The sequence below is a fragment of the Notothenia coriiceps genome, unplaced genomic scaffold (assembly GCF_000735185.1).
Source record: "Notothenia coriiceps isolate Sejong01 unplaced genomic scaffold, NC01 NC01_scaffold00026098, whole genome shotgun sequence".
Lineage (NCBI taxonomy): Eukaryota > Metazoa > Chordata > Actinopteri > Perciformes > Nototheniidae > Notothenia > Notothenia coriiceps.
In genome coordinates this window covers 419,974-443,265 of record NW_011358799.1, presented here as the reverse complement: position 1 = coordinate 443,265, position 23,292 = coordinate 419,974, and the positions used below count along the sequence as shown (strand labels likewise).

The window sequence follows — 23,292 nt, the reverse complement described above, 5'->3', positions numbered from 1 at the left end:
CTTAAGGGACAACTTGAATGCTTTTTTTCTTTTTTTTCTCTTAATGCATTGCATAAAGATCGGATCGGGAAAAATCGGTATCGGCAAATTGTCAAAATCAAATGATCGGAGCAAAAAAAGGTGATCGGGACATCCCTAATTGTTATGCCCAAGTATACTATTATGTTATTTACTTGCTATTGCAGGATGCTAAAGAACTATGAAAACAGCAGAATCTGTCTTTCAAACTTTTCCCATCTTATAGTCTATCTTCACACAAACAGTGCAAAGACTAAAACAGCTCAAACACATTACCACGAGTTTCATCAACTCAAACACTGCTACAGCCCAGTGCTTGAAATTCCAAACTTTTTGCAGGGCTTCACTTCTGTGTGCCTCCCCTCCCCCACCACCCTGGCTCAAACATTGTACTGGCCATGACTGCTCCCTCTGAACTGCTCTTTACACCACTGCCCCTCCACCCCCCCAACCCACTTGGTTGTCAACCTTGCTATTTATGTGCTTGTTTGCCAACACTAAAAGCAAAGCCTGGCCGATTCCCTCCCATTCATACTCCCGACTGTACTGCATTTTCACACAGCTAGGGTCTACATCCCATCATCGGTCCTCTTTGCGAGTTTTGGGCTGGAAGTTAAGGCCTGCGAAGGGGCTGGCTGCTTTGGATAAAAGGAGCCTGTGTTTCCCAGCCCTGCCTCCCTGCCCAGAAACCACAAGGCTGAGCTTTCTCCTGTGCTTGCTGTGGGAGGGGCCTCTGTGGACAAGAGCCCTGCAGAGAGCAAATGTCTGCTGGGATGACTGAGTGGGGTACCTGCAGCAGGACCAAAGATCAAAGAACTCTGATCTGATATGTCTGCTGCAGCTCCATATTACAGACAATATATGACCATAAATGCACGTATTCAGATCACAGCATATGTAAATACGGTTCAACATTATCATGAGAGGAATTTTGTGATGCGCAATAGGTTCAAAAGTAAAGAGCATGACAAAGAGCCAGAACAAAGTGTTCTATTATCAAAGCTTAATCATCGCCTTAACATTTGAACTGCAAATGCAATACTGACGTTAACAGAATTCCTTCATACGCACAGCAAACAATAAATATTCTTGATTTTAACAGATGTTTATAATAACTTAAATTTGGATCATGATTATATAATACGATCTGCTTCACATCTGATGTGAGAGCATGAAGACAATCAAACAAGAGGGGTGTGATTATGTAGATAAAACACTAGAGTAAAAAGGAAATCAAGAAGTATATCCTAAATCAAGCATTTATCTCCCCTTGAAAACCCTGACAACACATTTTTGACACTGCCGTATTTGTGCACAATATATACAGTAGTTAGAGTGGCAGGTATTGGCAGATGATAACATCTTTATATAAATGTATAAAGGCAGCAGGGCAATACAACTGCCACAATGAAGGGAGGCAGTTGCTTTAAGGCCAAAACTATTTCAAGCATTTAACACTCCAATTTTGTATCTATTTTTACATACAGCATGAATGAGGAAAAATAACAATGTAGGAAAAGTTATGGTTCTTCATTTTTCTTCTTTTTTTTAAGTCACATTTACTTAAAATAAATGATATAGCACACAGGGAGATGTTTAAGTGAAAATGAAACAGATCATGTAGTGGATGTACATCTCTGCAGCCACTGTGTGCATAGACATCAACACGTTACTCACATCAGCCCACAACTCATATGAATGAACAGCAACATTAGGCAATGTTGGGCAGGGGTGGTGAACAACAGAGCTTCTCAGAGGCCATCTTGTTCTTGACAAAGTGCAGTCTGCTTGACAACAGGATTGCCGTCATTCCCCCTTTGCAGCCATGTATTTCTGTCGCCTCATATCAACAGCATATCCATAGCTCACTTTGACCAGGCCCAGTTTAGTTATCAAATATAAAACAAAATGTCTACATAAAACTGAACAAAAACATATTTCCTCTTGACTGATCAAAGGATCCAAATAAACTCGTGTCTGTCATATTCTATTAGCTTAAGACTGTGGGACAACATATGGTGCATAAGATTATGAAATGTCTGTCTCAGCAGTGCCCCCTAACTACATCTGCCAGAAGCCTTACTGTTGTGCCTACACAAGGATTAATGACATAGTATTGACAATACAATACCCTTAACTATTCTTACAAAATTAGCCCACAAGCCATTGCCTTGGGTGTCTATTTTTTGCGGAGACTCCCCTGTGATATCCCCCCCCCCCACTCCACATGCACAGAAAGAACAGGAAACTTGCTATGATATGGTGGCTTCCTTATTGCTTCCTATTTGCCTTCTGAATGACTCCAGCGTAACTGGCCTAGTCAACACGGGAAAGCACTTTACAATGTAGATATGAAAATGTGCTCAAACTAAAACAAAAAGCCAGTCAGAAAAATACACTTCTCTGTAGAGTGATTACGAGGACAACGCTATCGACCTTGGCTACAGATTCACCTGTGATAAATTGTAGCTATGTAAGCTAAGTACCTAGCACTGTATGCTTCTGTATTGCTTTGAAATGTATACAAATGATTGAGTTGCTGTGGTTACAGAGCAAGAAAAATCACATTTTGGAAATGCTGACCTGTCTGCCACAACATTTGTCATTGTGAGGCTTCTCCAGCACTGAGGAATAGACAGGTTGATGATTCAAAATGAATGTTTCCATTGAACAGAGACTGAACATGTTCAAGCCTTGGCCGTGGATGGCCATGTGTTTTTACCACCTTGTTGGCTAAGGAACAGAAAGTACTAAACTACTACTACTACTACTACTACTACTACTACTACTACTACTTGGACCATGAGCCGAAATCAGAGCCAATAAACAAAAAAAGGCCTCTGGTGAGATGCACCAAGTTACCCGAATAGGAAGTGTTAAGAAGGAAGGGATTTCCGCACCAAAGCCATGTGGCAGATGTCACCAAGCCACACGCACCCAGGCTAGCCCAGCAGGACGATAAGGTCAGATCAGAAGTAACCTGCTGTGTTAACAAACTGCAGACTTATCACTGTGTAAATAAAAGAGCATGAAAGAAACCTAATAAGACTGTACAACTGTTGGAGAAACTTACGTCAATGTCAAAGAACTCCTGGGAGTCGTCCAGCCCCTGCACCCGGATTTGTAGTCCTCGCCCATGGCTTTTGCTCCCACTGAGCATGTTCCCACTGAGGCTTTGGCCAGGCTCCAAGGTGCTGATACCAGCATTGAACTGGGCTCCCAGCCTTATGCCTGGGGTCTGCAGGGCCCGGTATGAACCCTCAATGTCCCCCATTACTGCTCAGAGCAGCTCTCTCAGTCCTACAAATACAGAGAAGACAGAAATTATTATTAAGGTTTGGAAAAAATAACGAACACTTTGTAGTGAGTGAACTTTGTGGAGGGTAAATCTGTCTGAGTGTTGTAAGCTGACTTCGGTTGATGACTGGTTTTATCCCAAAAAAGTAGTGTGGCTGTCTGAAGCTGTTTGTACATATGTCAGGCTCATTCCTGATACGTTTAACCAGCAGGGGAAGAAGTATTCAGATGCTTTACTTGAGTAAAAGTACCAATACACTGTCAAAATACTTCATCATAAGTAAAAGTCCTGCATTCATAATCTTACTTAAGTAACAGTACAAAAGTGTTCAGACAAATGTACTTAAAGCATAAAAAGGTAATAGTGCAGAGCAATTGCCTAATGTGTGTATATAATTATATGACATTTCTAGATACTTTTGTTGAATCAAGTAGCATTTTACTGTTGTAGACACAAAGCTCTGAAGGACTTTTTGTAAAATATTTAAATAATTTAACTCTACTCGTTTCATTTTTAGAGATGCAGTTTGTTAAAAAAAGTTAAAGCCATTCAATAAATGTAATGGAGTAAAATGACATTAGTTTACTTTTAAATGTAATGGAGTATAAGTATAAAGTGCTTAAAATGGAAATACTCAAGTAAAGTAAAAGTAGGCCTCCCTCAAAATTGTACTTAACTACAGTATGCGTAAATCAATGTATTTAGAAGAAGAAGAAGAAGAAGAAGAACCTTATTACTTCCCATCTCTGCGTGTAACACACAGAAACTGACATATCTCAGACATAGATAACATACAGATGTCCTCCATACAGCCAGAGTGTAGGTGGAAACCTGCTAAAAGATAGTTTACGATCTGAAAGCACTAAAAGAAAGGACGACGGAACGAGTGCGAGTTGTTAGGCGGTGCATGAGGCCAAAATCGGCCAGCAAGACTCAAATGTTACACATACCAACATGTTAAAGCGGGATACCATTACGTTAACGAAACACATATAACTCAAAACAGGTTTTAGGTAAGGTTTATTTTACTTTCGGTGAAATGGAGCTCAGTGGAAACTAACGTTAGTTTACCGACGAAAGCGGCAGTAAGCATTAAAATATCGTTGCCGAGTTCTTGTCTCCGAAAAAGTCGTCACACAGCAGTATCTTAATGTGATAGTATGCCAATAAAGACGCATTAGACTTACCGTTTTGCCCGTGTCGAAAGAATTTTGTTAAAAGTTTGCTAGACTGAAAAGGACATTATCCCCGTCAATGGTTGTCGTCGTCCAACCGAGTGCGTTCACAGACTGCTCTGTCATTGGCTAAAGCAGTCCCCCTCGTTCTGCCATTGGTCCAAATGTGGCGGAGGATTGTAGGCTGAGAGCGGAGATTTACCTTACTTTACTTTAAATAGCCTGGATGGATGGACAGCAGTGTGGACAAAATAACAGGTTGTGGACTTTTAAAAAAGGCTTCGTAGCAAGTTTAAAAAGTGTATGGTCTCGTGGCTTAATCTGTAGGCTGATGGTTGTTACTCACCCTGAGGAAATAAAACGATCTGATCAATGTAATCTGAGTTGACTCACAAAGCTAAACATTAAGTTTGGGCTAAAGCATGACCCGAGATACATATTATGTTTATTGTGTATATGTGTAATAATAATATAATATGTTTTTTTTTTCTGTACCCTCCATTTAGTCACAAGTCACATTAAGTAACTGTGTGTGTGTGTGTGTGTGTGTGTGTGTGTGTGTGTGTGTGTGTGTGTGTGTGTGTGTGTATGCATGCGTGCGTGCGTGCGTGCGTGCGCGTCACTCACGAGACGATCCCACTCCCAAGTATGCGTCGCTAAACGCTTCAGAGTTTAAAGTTAAATCCATGAATCATTTGTAGTTTGCACTGCAGTTTGTTTTGTAAACAAGTCGGACTGATTGAATAGGACCAGAAAAGAAAAGAGTCTGACACTGTAATGGAGCTCCCCCTACTGTTCCCTCTAAATAAAGAACTAAGTTGCATTGTAGACTCCTTCATATTAGATGACATCCTTACAAAAAACAACTATAATGGACTTTAAATGTTAACCTACATACATATTTCTTTCAGTCAGAAATTACTCTACAAGAACAAAACAAAAAATTGGTAGACAAAAATATAAAACAGCCTAGAAGTTATACAACGTTGGGAAAAGGAGAACAAGTAAATAATAACAATAATTAACACATTGATAATAATAAAATATATGTCAAAAGAATAACTTTATATATGGGAGGATATACTATACTAAAAAATGTGGATCTTTTATGTCATCTTTTATGTATATGATTTTATCCTTTTTATCAAACTATAAAAATTACATTTCACCTTCTTGTTTACAGGTGACAAAATGACATTTTCAGATTACATGCAGAAATATAATAATATAGTAATTGAAAGAAAGCAATGCAACAAAACAGAACATGTTAGAACGTATTCAAGATAGATATATAGAAAGATATACTAATAATCAATAAACACATTGGGAGCAGCTGCAACAGGCTGCCACCTAGCACGGCACAATCTGGCATATCATTATATACTGTAGGGCCGAAACATCCTTTGTTCCCCATTTTCTATTACTCTTTACTTTTTTTTCAAGGTCAATTGATTATGTATATAAAAGGTCTATAACATTTCAGAAATAAAGTGAGACATTTTCATCAAAGATTAGCTAAATCTGATAGATGCCAGTTGATCATGATGCTCACCTAAAACCTAATTATTTTTTGAAATTTTGTTTTTGAAGTAACTAATGTTTCATGGTTGGCATTCTGTCTGCACTTTGTTGCTTCCGTTTGATATGTGCCTATTCTCTGGTTGATTTCCCCCTTTTTTCACTCAGGTCCAGTAGTACAGGCTGACAGCTCACACACTGCTGTGGGTTCATCACAAGATAGGTGGACACAGTAAAGTCTGTTGTGAGGTGGGAAACACCAAGAGTGTTTTTCACCACATAGTATCTCCCTTTTCCATGTCTTTGTGTCTCTGCATTCTGTGTCTTGGTTGTCTTTCTGTGTCTGCTTTTTAGTAATTGTATCTTTGTGGTCATTTTGAATGCTTTCCTGGTTAATACCTACGTGTCTCTTCGACTGACATTTTGCAGGGGAAGGCCAGGGGGCCCTGACACTTTGGACTCCTGGGACTGTGCCTGGTAGGCCTGTTCAATAATCCGCCCATGTATTCACCTTTGTAGAAGTGACTTAGAAAACGCTTTTGTTGGCAATGGACACAATAACAATAATGTCATAATAGCATTTTCACAAAATAGGTTTGTTCTTAGTAAGGACCTGATAATGTAGCCTTTCTGAACTGTTGGGGAAATACATGTATTTCTACACATGTGTTTGTCTTCAAATAACATTGTTTGGAATTTGCACATGGCTTTCTTAGATTTACAGAAAACAACATTGTTAGCTTGGATTACTAATCTTAAAATAGATTGCAGTGGAGAATGTTTGTCTTTTGACTCATTATGTGTTTCAACCCACTAACGCCAGAAAATACTTTTGAAATCATCCCATAATGAAATGTGTGATCAATTATAAGCTGAAACTTGCCATCTTGCCTTTTTTGTGTATGAATACTCTCGTCTATATGTGATTTTAACTAAGGTGGGATGTAGAAGGTCCACATCTACTTTAGTACAATATTGATTTCCCTTTAATTTGATGGTACATTATACTTCCATAGAAGTAGTAGATGAGTATATGAGGGAAAAATACTTTACTATATTACATTTATCTGACAGCTGTAAATGATAGTTACATATTTTCACATCAAGATTTCATACATTAATAATAATATAGTATATATTAATATAGTATATAGAAGTAATATATATATATATATGGATCAATCCAACAGTATATACAATTGTTTACAAACGAAATTCTAACTTGACAACTAAACTAACTAAATCCTTTTAATTGAGTCATTTTGCATACTGTGTACTTTAGATACAGTAGAAGAGAAATTATTGTAAATGTACGTATAAATGTAAATATGTAAGTAGGAATAACTTGCAGAAATGATATAAAGGATCATCATTAATCAGCAGTAAGTAGGGGTGGGAATTAATAAGCATTTGCTTCCTCCTGCTCCCTTTGGACACATATGATTTATTATTATTATTAATATGAACATTTTTGTTGAATATATAAATATCATTATGAATATTTTTGTTGAATATACAAATATTATTATGAATATTTGTGTTGAATATATAAATATTATTACTATTTTTTGTTGAATATATAAATATTATTATGAATATTGATAAATACTGTGTATTGCTAAACAATACGGTATTTCTGTTTTCACATTTGTTTTTCATATTGGAATACTACTTTCCAACACTGATCTCATTTAGACCAACAATTTGGCAATACACCAATTAACCACATGTTATCTTGCTCTATGTTAAACGTAATCTAATGCAAGTAGTGGCAGAAGTTGTCCAAGAGTCGGCCGAGCGGGGCTCGAAAGCGAAGAAGAAGCTTTTTGTTGTAATCGGAACTCCGCTTGACGTGACGTGCGGAGGATATGATTGGTGGGCGGCTCTGGTATATATCCGTCAGGCTTCAATGCCCACCTTCTCTGCCAGTGGAATTTCATCTCCAGGCTTCTGGCACCCGTTCAGGGCAGACGAGAAGCATACAAACTAAGTAAGGTAATCCAGTTTTCTACTGAATATGACTGCACAATGCCGCTTACATATGACCTCTACGCGTCTTCTACATAGCGCGTACTGGCTACTTGTCGGAGAGCCAGTTTGTTGGTAAACCTGGAGCGTTTACAGTATGCTTCTGGGCATGACTGCCGTGATCATTTCTCCCTGCTCAGACCTGTATGCCCTACGTGGACTTAGCGAGCTAGTAGGATGCCAGACTGTAAGCAACCGGAGGCTCGCTAGCAGATGCTACAGTTTCAACTTGTACGCTTTTTACGCGCTCGTGTTAACGCTAGCTCATTAATACTTAAAATGATAGCGAGCTCCACGGGTTTGGAGTGTGGCCATTTAATTTCAATGGTTTTATCCTCCAAACCACCGATAGCCTAAGTCATTATATGCTGGCTACAGGCACGCTTGAAGTGTGGTGTGCAGGGGCTTTTTGGTGCGCGCAAGCTACATGTTAGGCCGAGGAGCTACGTGCACAGTCGCGCACAACACCACAGTTCAAGAGTTTTAGAAGTTTGCTAACTACCGAAGCTTTAGCTTGGGGTTTGAGCAAGTATTCCATGGCTACAGTGATTGTGTTAGCTGATTATCTCAATTCAACCAAACAGGCACACGCTTTCGCTAAACATTTGGCGTTAACATTACTGTCCCTTTTGGTCTCGATTTCAGTCCCATTATTATGGTTGTCAACGTAGGCCGACATGAGCGGCAGGCTAGCGTCCCACTCTGATGTGTCCTGGCACTGTCGGCTAGTTAATTTGATATCGTTTTGGCTAGCCACTCACACAAACGCAGGCTACTTAAATCCCTTAAATCTTGGGATTTTGGTGTAACGTTAGAGAGGCTCGCAAGGTTGTCATACTGCAGCTAACGTTAATGCAAAATGTAAATAGCTAGCGAGGCCACGTCAGCGTAACTTGAGCAGCGCTCATTACGATGAATGACGCTCGGAGAGATCGATAATGTAAAGCAATGTTCTAATTAAGGACGTTGTTTGATAGCTTTAAAAGTGCTATTGGGTTGCTTCCATGAGTTTGGAGCTCGTGAGCCATTATATGTCAGCGTTGAAACGCAAAAACTGCAGTAATGCCACATAGTACATTCAAGCAAACAGCCTGCTGATCACCTGTGTAATGTCACCGCGTGTCCTTCTTTTAAGCCATGGAGGGTTATCTGTCTAAGCATTTACTGCTGCTCTAAAAAAAAGAAAAAGCTTTCCCGTGGTTTTCACATAAGTACGTTGACTTTAATAACGCTAACAGGCCCATATCGTTACTGCCCATCACCTAGTGCCACCAAATCAGTAAGAGCTAGTACGTTGGCAACCTTTTGTGCGCAACTCCTGCGATATTGTTTACTGCACCAAAAAGGGACGCCTTACAAACATGGAAGCGTGGGCACAATTCAGCTCTGTAATTTTAAACCCCCATGTTTTACTTCATGTGGCAGTGGAGAATGGCCCATTCCATGGCATTTATGGTTATCCCACAGCAGCTTCATTATTGCCAGTCTGGTCTCGCTGTTTTTGACAGTGAGTGGCCCATTATAGGCAGCCAGATGCTTTCCAAGGAGAGGGGGAGATCCAATGGCACCGTAATACTGTTCACTGGAGTTCAAGTAATGCAGCTTCTTGGCCTTCAACTTTATCTGAAATTCTTCTCAATTGCTGCGATGGTTTGCAGTTTTATGAGATGGCATTAATTCCTACTACTCGATCTTCCCAATTAAGCTGCTACTAATCATCTAAATATATAACATAAGTTATACCCCTAGGCAACAGCTGCTTCTAATTTCCTCGCTCCTGAAAAGTTGAATTGGATGGTTTTTATTTAATTACTGATTGAGCTGTTAAAATGAATATAAACATTATTAGTTTAATTTAAGGTTACATGATGAAAGGGGCTAATCAGCGTAAGCAATATTAGCACAACACATCATACAGATATTTTTTAAAGGTCTCGCCACTGTCTTGGCCCCCAATTTCCACTGATCTAAAATTTCCATGGTTGAGGCTACTAAATAGATTCTAAACATTGTTCATATGTCCAAACTCACATTGGTTTCTCATCCCAGCATCTCTGTAATAGTATGTGTATTCCACTTTCTGTCCCTACCACGGCTTGTTGGAGGGCCCTGGCCCCCTCGCCTGTTGAGCCCAGGTGCTCTGATTGGATCAGCTCGCCCACGTCTGTTCTGAGGAGTCCTAGCCACCGTNGGGCCTTCGGTTCGGTACACGAGTGTACCGAACGAATATAACGTTAAACGTAAAAAATTGAGAACGCAGCACCTGAGATTACTTCCAAAAAGTTGTTCACGTTCTCAATTTTTTACGTTTAACGTTATATTCGTTCGGTACACTCGTGTACCGAACCGAAGGCCCCGTACCGAATAATTTCGGGTACGTGTACCGTTACACCCCTAGTAAACATACTCGGTTACAAGTAAAAGTCCTGCATTTAAAATCTGTTTTTCTGTAAAAGTCATGCGGCTCCATGTCAGTCTTGTATTTTTCAATAATTTCCATATAATGTGAGCCAATCAATGCGGAATTGTAGTAATTCCAGTGGCATAGAGAACACGGGTGCGTTGTTTGACCTCACAAAGCATCATAGTTATTGCCATGTTAAGTGCAGAACTTTAAACTGGCATTAATTCATCTTAGTTCCACCATCGCACGGTGAGTCAACTAAATACCACAGCAGAAGCAAGAGAATAATCTCAGTGTGAGACACACTTCTCCCTGTACACCTGCTGCAAAAAAGACCCCTTACTGTAAACATGATCAAATGATTGATGGATTTCTTTTGTTTTCATTGTCGTTTTTTTAATTTCCAGTAACGACCACAGCAGGAAACGGCCTCTGATCGTGTTTGATGGCACTTCCTCTCACTCTGGCCCGCTGAAAGTAAAGAAACCAGAGGGAACCGCCGTGTCACTGGGAGTCTCTGACAGGTTAAAACCTCCTCCTGCTCTGAACCTGTCCAACCCCATCCGCAAGATATCAATAAACACATCCTCCTCTTCCTCTTCATCATCCAGTCTTTGTAGCACTGACACAGCACATCTCAAACGCGAGGCAAACAGCAAGGTAGGAACCTTTAGTTCAGTCATTTCATGCAGAGTTACTGTTTTTACTTTCACAAAATAGGCAATTTTTGATATGCAATATATTGAAAAGACAATATAGTATGTATAAATGAACATAAACGTAGACCCATAAAATAGCAACACGAAAAACACAATTATATTCTTAAAGTTGCAACGAATTGACAAATGAGATCAAATCATTGGGCCAGAAACTGTAAGAAATAAAGTAATTGAAGCTCAAGACTTAATTGCAGTCCATGCTAAGAAAATAATGTGCACATTATTTTAAGGCAGATGCTATTTACAGCCACGTAGCTAACAATGCTATTGTTGGGTGTTGGCTGGGTGTAAATAGCTGCCGTGTGTCCATTTCCCCCCGGGTGCAAATAGACGCTCCGTTTTTTTTAATCTATATATGTAATTGATATTGTATACTATTGGATAGTAACCCATTGATCGATGTTATATTGATGTTTTGTCATTGCTTTTTGTAATGCCAGTTGTCGAATCTTCAATCTCTTCAGGATGAAATGCATTCTCCAGAATCGAAGAAAAAGATCAACCATGTGACGTGGCCCTGACCTCTGACCCCTGTTACCACAGACCTGATGGGAGCTCACACTCTGAAGGACAGACCGCTCTGCTCCCAACAAATGCTGTGGTCCAGTATCTGTGCTCTCCCATCACAGTCATCCCACTAATCACAAAAGAATTCCTCTATGCCCTTCATGTGTCACAGCCTTCAGTCCTGAGAGCTGACAGGTAGGCCGGTGCTCTGAAGACCCTCCAGCTTCTGATGTCAAACGTTTCCTTGTTGCTTTCCACAACCTCAAGTGCTCTTACCATCCGTTATCAGCAACTCTCATCAAGTCCATCAATTGAAGACCTTCTAGAGGACAAAACAAGTAACATGACTTTTGTTTTCTGAAATAACATTCATGGAAGTTATAATTGTTGTTATTTAGTTTTGGTTTTGATCAGAAAGCTTCCAGTACTGCTTTGAAAGGGGTACACGTGAGTGTGTAATGAGTTGAATTTAATCACCACAACTATTTAGAAATGTTTGCTTGCACCAGTTATCATTGTTATTGAGAAAAAAAGGTGCAAACCATCTGATGCAGCGATGGTGCTCTTGCAAAATACAAGATAACAGAAGAGAGAATTGATATCCTATGAATGACATATAACAGGCACACAGTCCACATCCGGCAAGTTAAACTATAATGTTGTTGTTGTGCTGTCGCAAAGACTACTGGATTGCTTTCCGTATCCTACTACTATCGACACATTTAGGTCTCCCTTGAAAAAGAGATTGTTGATCTCAATGGGATTTTCACCTGGTTAAATAAAGGCCACAAACAAACAAACAATTTAGCAACTTATGAAGACCATTAGGTAGAAACCAAGACCTATATTCCAATATGTTCTGTTTTTAATTAACTCCCAATGCTGCTTGGAGTAATCGAAGTGCACGTACTTCTGCCAACAGCCTAACAACCAATATGCAGATCAGTGTTTGCCGTCATCCTAAGCTAGTGCTAGATAGTAAAAGAGGGCTTCTCTGCATTTAGTTTTACCCGGTAACTTTGGTTGTTTCACCGTCAACTTCTACACTACTGCGGATAGTAACTGCAAACATCTACCATTGGTACTATTTGGTAACTGGAGTTAGCAAACGATAGAATATGTGGTGCTATCCTTTTACTGTTCTTTGACCAATAGTTGAAGATCTTTGTTTTAGCTGTAAATTGGCCTTTATTTTGATTGGATGGCACTTGGTGGCAGACAGAAAGGGCTTTTAGAAGAATCTAAATATCTAAACACTGATGGAGTCATCACTCTATACAAATTCAATTGTGGAATTAACATTTACTTATCATTATGGTGATAAGGGAAAGCAAAAACATGTGTGTTGCCATCTTAACTGGAACTGGGGGAATAAACAGATAATGTGGGACACTTCAGAAGGTGTGTGTGATCAGGTACTAAATGTATTTCTTCTCAATGAGCGCCTCTCCAACCATGTTTGGCTTTATTTAAATCTCAGTGCTGTAATACAAGATGTTCAGGGTTTTGACTCTAGTGTGATATTGTACATATGTTGCACTTAACATCTGAGGTACAATAATTTTCTAATCGTCTCGATAGTAATCCGCTGCTAAGAAATGTTCACATGTTTCAATATCATGTTTTAATAATTCAACAAAAGAAAGGAATATGGATTCAAGCAGCAATATTGTCTTTTTGAAGTATATTTATTTAGAATTGTAGATACAAGAGTCACACAGCATTTTTAGTCCATCGTCAAAAAGTGTCATGTTTGTACTAACGGTTTTTAAAATAAATGTCTCGATACAATGAATATTTTCTTGATTCTAATAATAGAAAATCTGCAGCTTTGTGACTCATGTCTGATATGCCGGTATGATAACATATACAGTACTTACCTTACTCTTAAACTAACCTTGTGGTAAAGAATATTAAATTCCTTTTAAGACGTCTAAGACTCGCCAATCTTGCATAGGTTTTGTATTAAAAGAGTTGCTTAAATAAACCCTTTTTTGTGTGAAATACATGTGATTTCGTGCACTGCTGCAGTAATCAGAGTAAAGACACACTTTAATATATTTAATTGGTAAAAGCACAACTCATTCACATCAAGCTAGTCCATGCACAAAGCAATAATTATTATTAACACATCAAAGCGGATAGGCTATATAATCATCGTAGATTCATTTCAAAATGCTTTATTCAGTGTCTATCTGCAAACTGGTTGCTGTTTCATATTCAATAAGCAAAGGTCTTCACATTAATGCCAACACTTTATTTGTGATAACTTTTCTTAAAGAGTTAACATTTAACATAAATAAACTTTCTAAATCCAAATAAGGCTGTTAGTAGTTTGTACTTTGTGGCATGTAACAATCCATAGTAATGCTAGGTTTTAAAGATGCTATGCACTGTGCTCTGATATAGGTATATATTGTATCTGTCATTCCTCTATCCTCTACCACCAGTTGGATGTGCTCCTCTCCTTCAGACTGATTTAGATGTCCTTGCCGCACTCTGGGCACAGGATGTCATCTCGCTCGGTGAGGAAGCCACGGCCAACCAGAGACACGGAGCACTTCTTACAGTTGAAGCAGTCGTTGTGCCACTGGCGCTCCTCGAAGGAAATGTACTTGCTGCCTCCGAGGCCTGAAAGGATAGGAACAAATCCAAACATTTAAGCATTTCATAAAACACTGCTTTTTCGATTCAAGTACACCCATGCATAATGAATTAAATTGTGCTTACCGCTAATGGGGGTGGTGCAGGAGGCACACTTCTTGGCATAGAGGTTGCAGAAGCAGTTGAGACAATAAGCGAAGTCATCCCTGGAGGTAAACCTCTGGCCAGACAGCTGCTGCTTGCAGCTGGTGCACAGGAAGCAGTCCTTGTGCCAGGGCTGGTCACGGTAGGTCACACCGCCAGTGGTGATCGGCTGATGAGAGGGAACAAGCGTGTCATATTGTTACACATACAAGTGGAATCATTGCTCCTTGAGTTTAGATGGAGAATTGAGTACTTTGTTCATACCTTCTTGCAGTGAACACATTGCATGGCGAACTGCTTCTCGTAGCAGGGCACACAGAAGTTACTGTTGTCCTTAGGGATGAAGCTCTTGGTGCCAATGGGCTGCTGGCATCTCTGGCAGGTGAAACAGGTCTCATGCCAGCTGTTCCCCTTGTGCTCCATCTTCCTGGAGCCTTCAGAGAAACACAACAGTAAATGAATGGAAGGAGTTAGTGAAAGGATGCAAAGACAACCAAAAGAAAGCATCAGAAACTTAGCCTAAAACAATGGGGACGGTATATTCCCATGGTGCTCAGACAGACATGTGTCCTGACTGATTGTGTTGTGGCAAATCAACTCTCACAACAGGAAAGAATGAAACAGAGAGGAATCAATAAAACACAAACAAATAGTTGAGATTAATCATTATTATTTAGTTGCGCACCACCAAACAACAATGGGGAAACATTACCTGCTCTCAAGCAATCATACAGCAATGCTCCCACGAATACAAGAAACACAGGGCAGGTATACATTTTCTAAATGACACACGAACACGTTCCCTAAACATGTTTAACACACACACACATTGTCAGTTCTCCTAAACTTTGACATGTTCCACATATCAAAAGGTCATCATCTCATGACGTCTTTAGGAGTCTTGCAGGATATGAATTATCCAATTAACAAAGACTGTTTGCACATGAACGCACATACATTTCATCCTTACATTAACTAACGCTTAACTGTATTATATCTAAATGTAGCCTCTTTGCATTTCCTCTGAGCTTGGCATCAGCTCACTTAATGTAATAATTAGCAAATAGACGATTCTCTAGAAACTGTAATTCAATAACATACCTAGTTACTATGAGTAGGTCCAAGACTAATATAACAATTGCTCTGCACATCTCACTAACAAAGTTACACTAATTTGTTACATATAGGTCAAACATAACAGAAACATTTAGGAGCCTTTAGATTTAAGGCGGTCATGTGCAAAGCATTCACAGACTGTTCTCTTTCTGACGCTCAAAGATACACCGTGACTGTTTTTGCTCTATAGCTCAGTTGTTTAGTTGATCCACAAACATTTCCCAACCCTCTGGTGGAATCAGTTTTTTCCTAAAAGGCTGAAATATGTGTTTGTGAAGGTTTGTGTTGAGGCCAATTGGCTAAATCAGTTTGTGGTGCTGAGATAATAAGGGGCATATCATCTAGTCATACCATGGCCAATCTGTTGTACATTAAAGCATCATTGCATCAGCATTGATCATTTTTCATTTGCAACCTACAATTAAGACCCGCCCCCTTTTTATAACTCTTGAACCCTTTGTTGTGGTCTCCCTAGATCAGTGCTTCTCAAAGTTGGGGGCGCGCAGAGGCATGCCAGGGGGAGGGGGGAGAACCACTGCCCTAGATGCATGTGTCTAGTCGTTGCACAATTTTGAGTTTGTGCTTGTTTCATATCAGAAATTGGATTTTCCTACGTGTTGCGTCTACTACCTGTGGTTAAACTTTAATATGTGGCACTTTTTCTGTCTTCCTACCTGGCATGATGGTTTTCTTGCAATGGTGGCACTTGGAGGAATATTCATTGGAGTAGCACTCGGTGCACAGGAGCTTTTCATCCTTGGTGGAGAAGGGCTTATCCACCAGCGAGCGCTTGCACTGGAAGCACATGAAACACTCCTCGTGCCAGTGGCGGTCCTTGTACGACAGATCCTGAGAGAACATCAGACAGATAGTTAGAAAGAGCCTGCTTTGATGGTTTTAAGGACAGAATTAAACAGAAAGCGCGTGTTGTTGTGGCTCGTATATAAAGTGTATTTTGTGACATCTCTTACCCTGGTGTTGCAGCCAATGGGCTTCTTGCACTCCTCGCAGGTGTTGGAGTAAAGGCTCTCGTAACATTTCACACAGTAAGGATTCTCCTCTCTCAGAACATACTTCTTCCCAAACAGGGATTCCTTGCAGTAGTGGCAGTCGTAGCGCTCGGTCATTTTGAACCGGAGTCACTCACCTGAGAGAGAGGAACACACAAAGCAACAGACACTGAGAGGAGAGGAAGTATTCAGTCAAAAAGCATGTGACCCATCTGGTTCATTCAGCATTTGGAACAGCTTCAGTGAGATCATTTCCACAGCCTATTCTCCAAACAACATTAAGGTTTTCAGAAAGTTTTACGATTTGCCGATTCCCTTTAAATACATAATTGCAGTGGCACTTACACTCAGCAAAAAGCAATTTGTCGTACATCGTGAATTTCAGATTTTCCAAGACTACTAGTTTCGTTCCTTCCATTTTCCTCCCTTATGTCTCTAAGCCGTCTTTCATTTTCTTCTCGTTGTCAGAACGAGAAGGTGACAGATGAGGAGGGTATAAATAACCCCTATCAGGCCTGCTTAGAGACAGTCAACTTTGGCCCCCTTTGCATACCGCCGCTCACCATGCTGTTGTACACTGACCCATCACCTCACGTCCAGCTGTCAACACCAGATCACTGTGTCCCTTGTCATCATGCAGTGTGTACGTGAGTGTGTGTGTGTGTGTGTGTGTGTGTGTGTGTGTGTGTGTGTGTGTGTGTGTGTGTGTGTGTGTGTGTGTGTGTGCAGTATACATGGGTTTGAATGGCACTTGTAATAACGGCTACTCTCAATCTGCAGCTGTTTGCGGGCGGCATGTTAAGCCCCCTGGTTATCCCACCTGTGTCTAAATTCTCTTACTATCTGTGGACTGAGGATAGTGTAAGCTATATATTTGAGTGTGTATGCAGTATGAGCGGTAGAGAGAAGAAACAAGCAGTCCAGTAAAGCTGTACATGCAACCCAAAGCATTTAGAAGATATTAAACGAATAATGTACTTGGAAAGGCTTTGACAAAATAGGAAGGCTAGAAAAAAAATGAAAAAAATGAAACCCAAACTTTATTTCCCATTTCTTGTGACCACTCTTTTGTTTACTGTATTTTTTTTTTCATTCCTGTTATACATGGGGCTGCTCTCCTCTGTTTCCTCGGTTGTTATTCCTTTTATCTTGCTGTTTCATTGTGCCTGAGCTTCTCACCCTTTCTGGATCTATTTGCAACCCCTGTGTATTCCCTCCTCAGTGATCCCACAGGCTGATTTGTAGACGTTGGTATATTTTATCTGGCCGAGGTTGAGACGTATAATCTGCCTGTCCTTTCTGCTCCCAGTTACCCTCAACCCCTCCCCACATTCCCTCATTGTCTACTGCTCCCACCATGACTCACCTAGCTTATATAAGGATTTATCTGACTCCTAAAAATAAAAAAAGGATAATCTCGACTGCCACAAATAAAACCTTCAGCTATTCAGACACGTAATGCAGCTGTATCCCAGCTTTGGGGGTCTCTTTGATGTTGCCCACCTGGGAGTCTCTCAGTGCAAATCGCTTAATGCCAAACTGATGGCAAGTGTTTGACCACCGTGCAGCCAAGAAAGTTGTAACTCTTAAAGACACAGTTTGGTGGTTTATTGTCCAGATTTAGCAAGAAATAGTTGTGAATCAAGCTATAAAAAGATGCATTTCAGTGCCTTGTATAGCTCAAGAAGCCCAAAGATCTGCGATGATCTTTGTCATAATTCCACATTTTTTAAGGATCCATACGTCTCTCTAACAATGTTATCCAACCATCGAAAGAAATCAAATCATAAACCAGTACCTTCTCCAACTTTGACCTTTAAACAGCTAGCTCACATCCTTTTCTGTTCCTCCAAACAATTAAGTACAAACAACAGTCACTAATAATAGCCTTGTGAGTGAATAATGGAATTAAATGTTCAATCAAATTAAGCACTTAATTGACAATGTTCCTGCTAAAACCTTGAGTTACCGTTTTCCAGGAAAGGAACTGTAGTTTAATTAACAGTTTGCTGTTCAACCAGACGCATTCCAGCAAGTGTAAAATGAAAAGGTAACGGGTATAGCATTCCTCTTCTATGGAGAGATATTTACAGAAACATTTCAAATCAATAAGTTGTTGCATTTACAGATATTTTGGTGCATTTGAAAAGTTTGACTGCAAGAATCTCTACAGAAATTGCTAGAAATTCCACACAAAACAAAAGCAATGCAACAGTCAGCATAAGTGTATACTACTAATTGAGGAGCTGACACCTTTGCTAACACAGTTTTGCTGAAGTGAGATGAAAAGGGAGGAAAGAAGGGGTTGAAATGATAACAGGGGTGAACAGGGGTTTCGTGTTTTTTGGGGAGAAAGATGATCAAAATGGTTTGAGAAAATTGGAAGTCAGACTGTCTCTGACACGAGGATAGAAAGTAGGGAGTGAGAAGAGACTGTGGAAAAGTGGAGGTACTGTGCAGGTGGAAAAGAGAGGAGAAAGTGGGTGGGGAGGCAGACAGGTGGAGCACAGGGAGCAGCTGTGTGTCCGAGGAATGGAAGACATGGTGGGTGAAGACCAGTGAGAAGATGGATGGAGGGAAAGATGGACAAGTGGATGGATGGAGCAGTTGAACAAAGTCTTACCTTCCTGTCTGAGGAGTGTGTGCCTGTGAGGAGTCTGGGGCAGACTGAGCGAGGAGCGCCCTGCGAGCTGTAGTCACTCCTGATTGCATTACTCCACCCATCAGAGGCTAATTGAAAACAGGGGAGGGGCGACTGAGAGGGTCAGAAAAAGGGCGGTGGGAATCTTTTTTGAGATGATCTATAAATACAGAGGCGCTTCACAGAGATAACCCCCAGGCCCCCCTTTCTCATTCAGTCACCGGCAAGACCGTTTGGCCTTTTAAGGTCACTCTGTTGTTCACTCACATCCTCACTCACTCACACACATTTCACTTTATTTTTCTAGTATTTGTGTTTCTTCTCAGAACCGCCTTATCGGGTCATCCCTCCCCGTCCCTCTTCCTGGAAACAAGCAACTGTTTTCTTTGAATCGGAGATATTTTTTATCGTTTGGCTTTCATAATACTGCACACACAAACACACTCTGTTACTTAATGCCACAATCTTCCTATGGCTGTTTGATACATTAGGGAAAGAACGCCGAGGGTCAAACGTCAGAGATTGTTGTCCTGTGAGACTTGTCCCTACTCATGTGTCTCATCTGTCCTTACCTCCCTATATTTCTTCTCACAGGAGAATACGCATTTAATCCTAAAGCTCCGACGTGTGGGGTACAGTGTCCCGGCCGGCTACTGACAGACACGCGCTCTGGTTTCTAAGAAATGTGTAGCACCATTTTTTGTGACCCCACACTCTCTCTTTTTCCCCCCCTGCAAAACCCACCCACAATCCACCTCTCTCTCTCTCAGGTCTCCCTGACCCTATAGTCTCAGGACACTCTCCAGTGAGAAAATGCCTCACTAGAATCAAGTGCTCTATTTAAAGACCACCAAAGACCCATTGGTGCTTTACAAAGTATGTGTGTGTGTCCATTTGTTTATGTGCACACATTATGCTCATAGGTGCGGTATATATCGTACTGTATATTCAAATAGTTATTTTAGTCAGACTGAAATATCTCAACATAAGGTAACGTATTAGATTGATTGCCCACAGAATAAATCCTTTTAATTATACTTTTTGGGGTTTTCCCTTGAGTAGTGTTTTTTGCATGTTATGGTCTGCAAAGACTTAAAGTTCCCTCCAGAGGGAGTTTCTCTCCCACACACTCCTACGTGATAGGCTAAGGGGCAGGACATCTCTAATGGTTGAACTGATCACAACAGAGCCTGCCAGCTAACCAATCAGAGAAGACTGGGCTCTGGTTTCACATTGGCCCCTTTAACATTGATTACATTTGTGGTTTTGTGTGAAATATCCCAACAACTTTTGAATGGTTTGTCATGACATTCAAAATACACGTTCATGTTCCCTTCAGGATGAAATGTAAGAACTTTGTTTTTTACTTTCATCTAGCTAGCACATCAATCAGGTGACAATTTGTTGAATACTTTCACTTTTGATTTTATAACTGCAAGACTAATTTGTGTTAGTAAGAGCTAATAAGTATGTATGTTAGCATTCTGAAATACTGAACATTTTATTATACCCACTTTTCGAACATGCTAATGTTTAGTATTTTTGCTCAAAGTAATGACGTGTGGAAGTACAGCCTCATGGAGGTAAACAACGTTCTTGCTGAAAAAGCTATATTAATGAAAACAAAATACAATGATGGGGGTGCAGTTTTTTCATCAAAACAATAGGGCTTTTTGTAAGGCAAACTGAAACTAGAACTTCACCAAAATAAACGTTCTTTTTAAATGCAGATAATAGCTAAGCACTGCTATCATAGATACAGTGGACAGATGTTTCCTCTCAGGTCTGAAACAGGCAGCTGGGAAGAACAGGAGTCTGTGACATTATGTCTAGTTCAGGAAATTCAAATCATATGGCAGTTTATCCGACATAAAAAAACGATAGCTCTCGGAGGATGTGATTTGATTTGATTACTCTGCCTACAAAAATTTCTTTTACATGCAACGTATTACAGTAATACTAAGTGCTTAACACAGGCATGGAAAAGCAATCATCTCAGTTCACCTCATTTCTGGAACGTGATTTAATTATAGATCAAACTTTTTCATACCTAATCGTAATCCGTAATCGACCCTGCCCTAGCATGCCCTCAGTCCTTGCCCCTCAGACCTGAGCCTTTGTGTCTTGCTGGGACACAGTTCCCCCTCCCCCCCTGTGCTCTGGATGGAGGACTCTCAGCTGCTAAGGCCAGGGGATAACAGTGCAGCTGTCTGGGCACTGCAAGGCTATCGTGATGCTAAAGCCTGGTCTTACTCATGTTGCAAATACAGCCGTGAGGAAAGGTCAAGCACGGCAGACCCCATCATCAACAGTGAACCGTTAATCATTAATGCCACAGCACCCAATTGGACTGGAGTTTCTCGGGGTCACCCAAGATCCAATATGATCCTCTGGAAGAACTTCACTGTACTGCCTGTCAAACTGGTTGAAATGGATCCCAGCGACTGACTTTAAAGAACGTGCAGAGTCATAATGAAGGTCTCACATGGGCAATTAGAGCTGATGAAGAGAGACATAATCAGTGTTGGGCTCCCACTGTGGGAGTAGGGAATATTTGCAGTTTAGCAGGTGTCTAACATCGTCTTGATTTGAGGTTGAAGACTCACTACACTGGATAATCTGCACAAAAATAAATTGTTTTGGCTCTTGTGCTTTCTTTGTTAGAGTGAGGTCAGAATATAGTTCAATATAGAGTTAATAGCAGGTGATTTACTTAACTTAGCACAAAGACTGGACAAATGTAGCCTGACTCTGTACAATGGTAACCCGTTTCTGTTAACCCCAAAAAATGAACACATCAATCTTTTGTTCATTCGTAAGGAAAAAAAGTGTAACAGGAGAACATCGTGCAATAGGATCATTTCAGCCGTGACTGGCCAGGCTTGTATATTGGTGAAGGAGCCAATGACCAATGGATCGCGTCATAATCCACTACCTACTCGCTTGGACCCATCCCATTTTAGAGATATGCCTTGCTTTTGATTTTACACTATACACCTGTAAAGAAATGCCAAATAGAGCCTGGGGCATCGAATATTTCAAAAATTCCCCAGCTTAACTTCACGTGGAAAGTTTCCGGAAATTTACCGGAAAGTTTCCGCCCCTTTGCAACCCTAGGCCCCCTGTCCCCCTGAAAACCACGCACATTTCTGACTTCAATCTTCATTCTGACTTCAACTACATACCTGTTTAAAGTGTGTGTGTGTGTGTGTGTGTGTGTGTGTGTGTGTGTGTGTGTGTGTGTGTGTGTGTGTGTGTGTGTGTGCGTGTGTGTGTGTGTGTGTGTGTGCGCGTGCGCGCGTGTGTGTGCGCGCGCGCGTGCAGGGGGAGGCATGACACCTTGGCCCCGATTGACCGGAACACGCCTTCATTTTGATCTCAAGCATTTTGTGACCTCATATTGCATGGATGCAACACTTTTGCAGTGACAACATGTGACCACAGACAGACAGATATATAAACACCTGGTGAAGTACTCAAAACCCTTGTTTAGTGCCAGTTACAGAAGGCGTGTGCAGGAAAAAATAATTCCCATAATGACACAAACACACAATGTGAAAAGAAAACTAGCATCGATGTTGAGTCGATAAAAAATGACATGTTAAGCTTGCTGAGTTATTGCTCTCAGCATGTGATCGTGCACACAGGTCATCTTTATAACACAACATATTATTGATTTGTATTTCTTGCTAAGTATCAATTCTGCTTTCAACAGTACAGTGTTGTCACTGACCAACTGTTTTAATCTAATAGGAAGCGAATAAACATCACATCATGAGGTTCCCATGTTTTGTACAATATGTGAGAAACATTTGTAAAATTCGAAAAACAAATCTTGTCACAAAACTTGATTATGAGGTTTCATGTGACTGCAGAAATAAATTATTATAAATACAGTGGGGCAAAAAAGTATTTAGTCAGCCACCAATTGTGCAAGTTCTCCCACTTAAAAAAATGAGAGAGGCCTGTAATTTTCATCCTTGGTACACCTCAACTATGAGAGACAAAATGAGAAAAAAAATCCAGAAAATCACATTGTCTGATTTTTAATGAATGAATTGGTAAATTCCTCGGTAAAATAAGTATTTGGTCACCTACAAACAAACAAGA

At 40.4% G+C, this 23,292-nt stretch overlaps 2 protein-coding genes across 2 annotated transcripts in view; one reads left to right on the top strand and one right to left on the bottom strand.

Annotated features, from left to right (window-relative positions):
* The window catches only part of cunh2orf49 (chromosome unknown C2orf49 homolog), a 17,687-nt gene extending 3,986 nt beyond the window's left edge, over positions 1-13,701 (top strand). Inside the window, exons 3-4 of the mRNA XM_010784032.1 lie at positions 10,849-11,101; positions 11,625-13,701. Of these exons, the coding sequence (XP_010782334.1) occupies positions 10,849-11,101; positions 11,625-11,681 (310 nt within the window). The 3' untranslated portion in view covers positions 11,682-13,701. The remainder of the gene's footprint in view (positions 1-10,848; positions 11,102-11,624) is intronic.
* Positions 13,348-19,267, bottom strand: LOC104956538 (four and a half LIM domains protein 2). The gene is made up of 6 exons (XM_010784033.1): positions 19,165-19,267; positions 16,503-16,678; positions 16,206-16,380; positions 14,680-14,849; positions 14,398-14,584; positions 13,348-14,298 (listed from the first exon to the last, which is right to left on the bottom strand). The coding sequence occupies exons 2-6, from the start codon at positions 16,656-16,658 to the stop codon at positions 14,147-14,149; spliced, it is 840 nt and encodes a 279-aa protein (XP_010782335.1). The 5' UTR covers positions 16,659-16,678; positions 19,165-19,267; the 3' UTR covers positions 13,348-14,146.
* Between the last annotated feature and the right edge of the window lie 4,025 nt (positions 19,268-23,292).